The 9359-nt window shown below is 46.3% G+C and overlaps 1 protein-coding gene across 1 annotated transcript in view; it reads right to left on the bottom strand.

Annotated features, from left to right (window-relative positions):
- Positions 1 to 9136, bottom strand: part of RUNX1 (RUNX family transcription factor 1) — a 237199-nt gene extending 228063 nt beyond the window's left edge. Inside the window, exons 1-2 of the mRNA XM_069472311.1 lie at positions 9002 to 9136; positions 8686 to 8802 (exon numbers count right to left, since the gene is read on the bottom strand). Coding sequence (XP_069328412.1) covers positions 8686 to 8743 — 58 coding nt within the window. The 5' untranslated portion in view covers positions 8744 to 8802; positions 9002 to 9136. The remainder of the gene's footprint in view (positions 1 to 8685; positions 8803 to 9001) is intronic.
- Positions 9137 to 9359: the final 223 nt, after the last annotated feature.

Raw genomic sequence — 9359 nt, 5'->3', positions numbered from 1 at the left:
TTATACTTTTTTATATGACTCACACCCTTCACAGTCCTAATATTTGTTTAAGGTGGCCAACACTGTTCCTCCCCTCTAGAAATTCGGGAGTAAAAGGCATTCTGGTCTTTATAAACAGCAGACTCAATAAAATAGCAGCTTGAGTTTCTGCTCATCCTTGTCTATGGCTACATAATTTCATTTTCACCATTCCCAACACATTATTAAAAGGGCTGAGATAAGAGAGAAAGCTCCTAAAAGACACAACTATTTTCCCGTTCCTTGTATTTCCTCCAGACACTTGCATGGGTTTTATACATATATGTGGTTTCAGATTTTATAAATTACATACTTTCAAAGTGGGTAAATGTCAAGTTCAGCTGTGACTGTTAGCGAGTTGGATGAAGCTGCCCAGATGCAGCCTGCAGATGGTGTGGCACGAGGGGCTTGGTGCACGGAGTTCAAAGTGCAGACAGAAGCTGTGTAAGAAAGTGCAGCAAACTGTGGTTGGTGTTAAAACTGCTCCTGGAAGAAGTGGCACCCAAACCAATGTGCTTTTGCACATTCTGAGTCAATAATAAAAAAAGAAGGGTCGAAGGCTAAATATGTTAGACAAATTTGCATAGAAAAAGGAAATTGTTCCTCCATTGAGCAATGAGAGCCACTCTGAAAACACTTTTAGGCTCCCTTAAAAAATTGACCCACGATGAGAGGTGACCATGAAGTAGCCTGCAGTGTGTTCAGAGTTGTAACTGACTTCTGTTTGCTCTTTTTAACATACCACTATCTGGCAAGCTGACTGCTACAATATTTTCTAGATCTTTCTTTGGGGTCTAACTAATAACGAAAAAAATCTGAAATCCTACACATTTTCAGAAGAACATGAGTACTGAGCAAGACCAATATACCTCCAACGAGAGGATATAACAGAGGCTGCATTGCAGTGTTGCTCTCAGGCTATATTTGATTTACTGCTCACATTTTATCATTTCATTCTCTGTACAAGGCCAGCAAAGTTTCTGGTCCCAGTCTCCACAGAAGACATCCAGGAGACCAGGAGTAAAAGCTAAATGGCTGGCAAAGAAGGTAAAGTAGAAGCTTTGCAAAATGTGAGAGCTGCATATTTCTCCTTCCCAATGGACGTGGTTTCAAGGCTTGACGCGTTGAGTCCTTGACTTAGAATCAATTTAACACGGGCTTTGCATTTACACAAAGAAGCGTCAGTCTTGAAATCGGCAGAGACATTGAGCAAGCCCAACCAGCAAACTGAGATTTCTATTTGTGGTGACCTTTTCCCTTTGGGGTCCCTAAAATGTCGGAGGTAACTCACTGTTTAGAAAGAAGTCCACCCAAAAATAGACACATAAGGACCATGCAATGGGAGGGCAGCTGTGTTGTGTACAAAATCGACAATTCTCTAAATGAACACTGATCTTGCAGCAAAACAAAATGAAAGGTTTATAGTATTTCTTATGTCAAGGGAAAAACTGAATAAAGACTTTTCTTTTTTTTTCTCTCTCTCTCTCTCTTTCTTTCTTCTTTTTCTTTCTTTCTCTCCTTCTCTCCCTCTCTCTCTCTCTTCCTCCTTTTCTTTCTTTTATTTCTTTCTTGTTAAAGGAGGCATTGACTCCGTCAGAAAGGGATTTGCACCCAGACTTGGGAAGTAGACAGGGCCAGTAATTACAAAGCAAAAATAATCTGTAACTTGCAGAAATGCAAGGTATGAATAAGTGTTCATACCCTAGATAGAGGATTATTACCTGTTTTTCATATTGTTACCAAAGATAAAAACATCTTTAGGTAAATTTAAGGAGGGCCATTTGAAAGGAAGTTTCATTCAAGAAATTTTGTAGAAAAAGATTTTCTTAAAAATAAAAAAAAAATTTTTAGAGTTTTGGGTGATGGACTTTTGAGAATTCAAAAGAGTGAGGAAGAGAAAAAATAAAGAAACTATTTCAATAGCTGCTTGAGAGGTACATCAACCTCACAACCAGGTGTGGTGGCTCTGATGCCAGCAACATTCCCTTAGATACGGGGCTGCCTGTTTTTCTTGTGTCCTTTCCAACACAGTGAAGGACTAGGTGTGATTCTGGGCTTTGACACTGAAAATAGGTGTGACCTTGGATCCATTTAACCAGTTCCTGCCCGACACCATCCCATCTCCTGTCTGCTGTGCTTTCAGTGAATCAAGACTAAATATCCACTTTCAGCAACTATTCACGATTTCTAAGAAGGATTGAAGGAAGAACTCAGAGTTTCTCTGTATATATTTCCAGAGCACGGCTGGCATTATAAAACAAATATACCAGATATGGCCGGGAAAGAACAGCCTGCCTGGAAACGGACTTTGTCACCAGGTCTGGTGGATGCGAAGACCCCTCCTAGCCACCTTCCCCTCTGCTTCCCTCCACTCTACAGGCTGCAAAGCGGCAACTCCATTGTCCTAGGCTCCCTCCAGCCAGAGGCTTGTGACACAGTTTGGCCTAAGCGACATGTAAGTGGAAGTTTGCAGAGAAGGCTTCTCTCCCTGAATAAAAAGACCAGGCCCCACGCGGAGAAGGGATGAGGCCTCCCGCGTCCTTCCTGCTGGGACAGATCAGAGATGCATGTTCAACCTAGGCTCAGTATAGTGGGACCAAAACATAGGCGCGCCCCGAGTCCCACCGTACGAGCCCTGGACCACTCCCTCCTGAAACCCTGTCCTGCTCCCAGACCAATACGGGTCTGCTTAAGCCACCACCACCAGCTTTTCCTTTATGGGGCAGCCACACACAATTCTCATGGATAAACTGGAGCAAGAGCTTAACTGTCTGTCATTGCATTAAAAATGCATAATTTCAGCCATCTTTTAGATCTAGTGTTTATTTCTCCTCCTCTGGCATCATTGAGTGTGATCAGAGGAAGAGAGAAAAAGGGGAAAAGGGAGGAGGGAGAGAGAGTCAGAAAGCTAAAGAGAGTATAAGAGTATGTCTGTCCAACAAAGAGTGAAGCTGTACCAATCAGAGGAGTGTCTGAGCTTACTCTGCCAGCATGTTGAAGGTGACATGTGGCTTTGAACCCTGATTTGTGTTCAGGAACCAACCTGAGTTCTCTTAAAGCACTCCCTGATTAGGTTCATGATCTGCAAAGAACTTAAAGAAAATGTCCCCTTTCTACCACTAAAGGGCATCATATTTATTATACAGGGGTGGCGGGGGAAGCCAAGAGAGACACATCATCTTGGGTTGGCTTGAGGCTTGTTTCTCTCAGCAAAAAGGCTAAAGAAGGGGACTGGTGGCACATGAAGAGGAGGGACAGGAGAGGTTAAGGAACAAGAGTTGCAGGAAAAGTGTTTTGCAGATTTTAATGTCTGTCCAGGCACCAGTGCAGCTTCTGAAGATTTCTTTAAAGAATGAGAGTTGGGGAAAAAAGTTAAGAAAATGTGAGAAGAAGGCTTGCACATGGTAAGAAATGGTAAGGTAACTATTTCCTACCAGAAAATAAAATATTAAAATGAAGTGGCTTCATGTTGTTAAGCTAAGAAGATGGGCCATGTGTTTTTTGGTGCTTCTCTGATGCATTCACAGATTTCCAGCAGGAACTTGGTAATTCAGAGGCGAGCTCATCTAGAACATTACTAGCCCTTTTTGCAGAACTCAGATGAGACATAAAGACATTTATTGACTCATCTAGGTCACTAGGAAGTTACCTGAGAAACTGAAAATTTGCTTGAGTTTCCTGTGTGGGCCTCTCCTCCTGCCCCCAACTAGACAAGCAACAAAAGCCACCTCCATTTTTGGGCTTTGACAAAGTGCGTGATCACAAATCTAGGAAGTGAGGGAATCGGCAGTCTCTCAGAGCCCCAGAAAGCCTGGGCAACATGGCTTTTTCTTTAAGAAGAACCTTTGAGAAAATAAAGCTACACGGGTAGTTCTCGGTGAGGAGCGACGGCTCTGCTGTCCCTGTGTGTTCAGACTGGAGACTGTTGCAGCATGCCCCAGTTAGCCAACATGCTCAACTTAGTAAGCTCTTGCTTTTTTCCCACTACCCTCACGAGGAAAGGAGAGCTGCCCTGTTGCTGAAAAGCCTTCAGGTGGGCTCACTCCCTGCCTCCCATGCCCCTTGCAGGGTCCTGTAGCTTGATCTTTGCACAGGCTGCACCTTGGGCCCAGACCACCCTTCTGTCTTCTCTTTGCCCACCCCCCCTCCTCCTCCCCAACTCCCGTGTCACCTTCTCCAGGGAGCCTCCTCTGATGTCCTCCAGAGCATCACAACCTCTCCCCTCCTGGAGCAGACAGAGGTTGACCAACTGCCATGGTAGGTAACTGAATATCAGGTTAATATTTCCTGTTTGCTCCTTATGGCGGGGCCCAGCACCTTGCACAGATCATTCCATTCAGTCCACACGGCTACCTTAACCATCGGTGCTACTGCTGTCCTTACTTTGCAGATGAGGAAACTGACGGTCAAGAGAGAAGCTCTTCATGCCGTTTGACTAAAGCCAGAAAGAAGAAGAAGAAATAAAAGGCCACCACGGTGTCATCTGAGCATGCTCTGTACTCAGACCTCCTGCCACTGCCTTTCCTAGTGCCGGGGGCTCTTCTACACCCCCGGGCTCGCCCGCTTGGGCCCTGGGCTCTCTCTTACTGTCTGCGTGTGTGCAGCAGCCTTGCAGCCTCCTCGGTCCCAGTGTCCCACCAGCCTCGCCTTCTCAGTAAAGGGCCACATCTTTTCTGAGCACGTCTTTCAGACCTATCTGAACAGAATGGGGGAATCTCCCTGCTACTCTCATTTGCTTCCAAAAGCTCTCTTCTTGGGTTGGCTGCTGTTTCTGAAGGTGTTTCTGCTACGGTCGCTCCTTGTCCCTGTGCTTGGTGGGTGAGCAGCTGTGGGGCCTTCTGGGGCCCCTCAACCTCCACTGGTAAAGCCAGTAAGTTAACCTCCTGGGCAAATCTAGTCTGAAGTACAGGGACACTCCTGCCCCCGGAAGCAGAGCCAAGGACTTGGTTTCTTTGGGGGACTGCTTTTGGCTCTTTTAAAACTTAAACATTTCAAAATGACTTTGTCATTTTTCAAAATTTTCTTAGCATACGAGGAGACTAAGTGGCAGAGGCATGATTATAGATTTAAATAGTTTTTAACACCTTTTTTTTTTCATAGTTTCAAAATGTGTGGACAGTTTTAGATGTGAAACTCCATCTCACAAAGGAGGAACTATGGTCTGATTCTTCAGCTTCCAGGAGAGATGCCTTGTCCCACAGTTTTCTTGTGGGCCAGGGTGAGTCAGATTTGCTAAGACACGTTGTAAGGGGCTGAAGTGTGTCCCCCCCACCCAGATTCATATGTGACTGTGTTTGGACATAGGGTTTTTAATGAGGCAGTTAAGGTAAAATGAGGTCATCAGTGTAGACCCTAATACAATCTGACTGGTGTCCTTATAAGAAGAGGGGGTTAGGACACAGACGCACAGGGGAGGCCGTGGGAGGACACGGCGAGAAGGCGGCCATCCACAAGCCAAGGAGAGAGGCCTCACCAGAAACCAGTCTTGCTGACACCTTGCTCTCAGACTTCCAGCCTCCAGAACTGTGAGAAAATAAATTTCTGTTTAAGCCACCCAGTCTGTGGTATTTTGTTATGGCAGCCCTAGAAAAATAATACAGCTTTCGTACCTTGACTGATGCCACAGATGGTTTAATCTACGGCTTTCTGTGATCTTAAATCTCCTGTCAAGCCAGAAGTATCGTAATCAATATTTTTCTGAAAAGACTGGCAAACCGGCGCTTACAGAAAAGCACACTTCATACATGCGGCCTCATGTTCTGAGCTCCCTTTGAAAGACTCCTCTGCTGGGGTAATCTCGAACCACCGAGAAGACAAGCAGGGAGTCAGCTTTGCTGAGATTTTTACCTGTGGTTCTAGGAACGCAGAGGCATGTGAGTGCTCAGGCTTTGCATAGACCACTAAGCCACTTCTAAGAACAAGGCTACTTGAGGCATTTTGCAAAAATACGTATGTGCCGAGGCTTTTCCTCTCCACGCTTACCTCAATTCTTGTCACCAACACCTTGCACCTTCTGAGGGGACCACAGTTTGGGTTTGGCAAGAATTTTATGTTGCAAACCATGCGTGATCATTCCAGGGAATGTCAATCGCATCTTACCTTTTTTTCCTAAGCAAATGAAACACGAACCTGGTGTGGTATGGTAGAAAAAGGGCCGCGTTCTCTGTGGTAGACCACATTCATTTCGAGTACCAGCCTCTCAGACGCTGGCTTGCCACTCACCAGGAAGGGAACAATGGTTTTCTTGGTTCCACTCCCCTCTTTTCCTCCAACTTGCACCCGAGTATCTGGCTAACACCGAGTTACGGGTTTCCTTCTGTGAGAATTGCATGGACTGATAAAGTTCCATCCCAGGAAGAAAACAAGATGATGTCTTCCTCTCCAGCTCATCGTTCCAGTTGGGGAGGGAACACGTGCCATAAATTATAGGCAGTGAGAAGTGACCACACTGAGCACTGCAAGTGGCCTGGCTGTGGGAACAATTTGCTGGCGAGGATGGTGGTTCTTCTAGCATCGGACTCTAAGGCAATGTCCAAACGGTACCAAGAGAAAGGATATTTTGCCACCTCTCTGGCTTGGGCAAATGATGTGGACAATTAATCTGGACAATTTCAACCTTTATGTGGATAGATTATTTGGATGAAATTTACCAGGAAATTGGCAAATTTCCTGTGGCTGGCCCTCTGAAATTAAATCTCAATGTTGTTATTATCCAGTTGGAGGTTCTGGAGGGCTCTGAGTGCCTTTGACTGAGGGGAAGGAGTGGAAAAACCTTTCCAGATGAGCTCTTCTGAGTCTCCATGCAAACTAGGGCCCTCTCTGAGACTGCCCCTGTGAAAGCCGACTGATGCTTCTTCCTAACCCGGGGCAGAGCCATGGGGCTCTGTTGGGGGCTGGGCTCCTTCTACTTCCTGATGTCTGCACATGTCACCGTGTCCCCTCACTGTCTTTGCTGTTGGCCAGTAAGAACAGCTCCAAAGGCCAGCATTGCACACTGAAACCCAAGCCATTGCCAGCGGAATGTTTAAAAATTTCCTGACTCTGCCTTCCTGAGTTGATAAAATAGGAAATAATCAACATTCGAGGGGGTATTGAAAGCAGAGTAAAGAAGATCTTTTTTCTATTATTCTACAAATATTGCTTCCTTTGCTTGTCAGCAGCCCCGAGGAAAGGCAGCTGGGGAGCAGTTTGCAGCCGCTCACCAGTGGCCAGTTCTCTGCTGCACCAGCCCAAGGACGCTGCGAGATGAGTGACTCACACATGTCCACATGATTCAACTTCACTGAAATTCCCTCGGCTGCCAGTAAAGCAGCACTTGAAAACGCTTTAATTTAAAGCTTGGAATGGGTGTTAATGACTTGCTTTCTTCCTCTTGTCCCTAAATCCTCCCTCATGACCCCCAACACACACACACACATCTTTGTCAAATTTTTAAATTTTGGGGACCCGGAAACACAGAAGCTCTGTGCATTCACAATAGCATTTGTTGCGACAAAGTGGCTGGCAAGCCCTCTGCATTCCCCTGCTCACTTGGCTGTAGGAATAAATAATGAGTCACGGATACTATTTGGGTGCTTGAGAGAGTTTGTAGCCAGAAAATTAATTATTCCCCCATCGCATCGCGCTGCATCCCAGCTCTGCCAAGCCACCAAGCCACACTTTGCGGGCATTGGTCAAAGTGCGTGCCCTGACACACTGCAATGCCTTTGTGACATTTTTATGTTATTATTTTTGTTTGTTTAAGCACAGCCCTCTTTTACCACTAAAGATACACAAAACACACATGCGCACACACACACATACTCACACGCTCACGGCTCAACCACAGCTGTGCACATTTCAAGATGCTGGTTGCAAAAATGTAGACAGGTTTTCCACCTTAGCCGTTCCCATTCTAAGCGTGCAATCTAATGACTTAAGCCGTGGGAATGCTTGACTTAGGAAACTTCATCATTCTTTTCAAGAGGGACCTCTGTATGCTCCAACTTGCTTGCTTTCTCTCTTGAAAGATGCCAGTTGCCTCTTTGCTTTGAGGCTACAAGGAAAAACACAGCACAGCCCCATCCTGATGATTTTAGCGTAACCAACTCTGCCCAGCTCCTGGACGCTCTGCCTTTCGGAGACAGCTGAGCTGGGTGGCCACTTTGGCCCTGAGGTCCCCAGCCGGTGGAAGGCGTAGCTGTGAGCCCCCGCCTCCTGCCCCATGCTGGCACCAGCCCTCCTGGCTCCCTGCATGTGTTTGCGGAGCCCCGGAGCCCCCGGGCAGGCTGCATTCTGGGCCACACAGCGTGCCGAGTTAAGGATAACTCAGACACAGTCACTCTGGGCTGCAAAATAACACCCAGGGAGCTTCGTGCAAGCTTCACAATCCCTAGGACTTTAAACGAGACCAGCACAACTTACTAAGACTTGACAAGGTTCTCACGCACCGACTGAACACACCAACAGCTTAACTGAGTATTTATTAAAACATTTCTGAAGAGCTGCCATCTGATGAATAAGTAATCCAATAGCCTTGTAATCATACGCCTCGGCGTGAATTCCTCCCACAGAACAGACAGGGGCCGGCAGGCACCCAGGCACCTCTGCCCCGGGTGAGCCAGGCTGCCATTTCATTACATGCAAAGCTGAGCAAAAGGAGACATTAAAAGACCAGCGCGTACTCACCTCTCATGAAGCACTGTGGGTATGAAGGAAATGACTCAAATATGCTGTCTGAAGCCATCGCTTCCTCCCGAAAAGGCACCCTCTTCTGAAGGCGGGGGACTCAATGATTTCTTTTACCTTAGGAGCGAAAACCAAGAAAGGTCACTGTTTTTGCTTCACCCCCACAGCCCTGCATCCCTCTCTTTTCCCCCTGGACACCTCTGGGACTCCCCAAGCCCTAGGAAAAAATGTACCTTAGTGAAAACAAATATTCAAATTGTTAAAGATTAAGGAAAAAAAAGCAGCGCCGCCTTGGCTGTGGGTTGACGATGCTTACCACTCTGCGAAACCCTGTGGTTTGCATTCAGTGTGATTCGTCCTGCCTGCTGACCACTATGCCAGGCTCAGACTTCTGACACTGCCAGGCTACCCAACTTGTGGTTCTGTGGTTGTTTATGAGGCCCAAAGAAGTTTTCACACAACCCAAATTACAAATTTAACTGTTCCCCTTTCCACAGCCCATCTCCATTGGCTCTTGCTGGTCACGTGACGCCAGTGATGTCAATTTTTTTTCTTTCTGAGCAATGCCCTTCCTTCCCTCCACCTGCCCTCCCCCAGGCCATGCAAGAAAATAGCCCAGGAGAGTTTGCAAGAGAGAGAATGTAGAAAAAAGTGACTCAGTCTCTTATTATATC

The sequence above is a fragment of the Eulemur rufifrons genome, chromosome 7 (genome assembly GCF_041146395.1).
Source record: "Eulemur rufifrons isolate Redbay chromosome 7, OSU_ERuf_1, whole genome shotgun sequence".
NCBI classification, from domain to species: Eukaryota; Metazoa; Chordata; class Mammalia; order Primates; family Lemuridae; genus Eulemur; species Eulemur rufifrons.
This window is presented reverse-complemented; position numbering and strand designations above follow the sequence as displayed.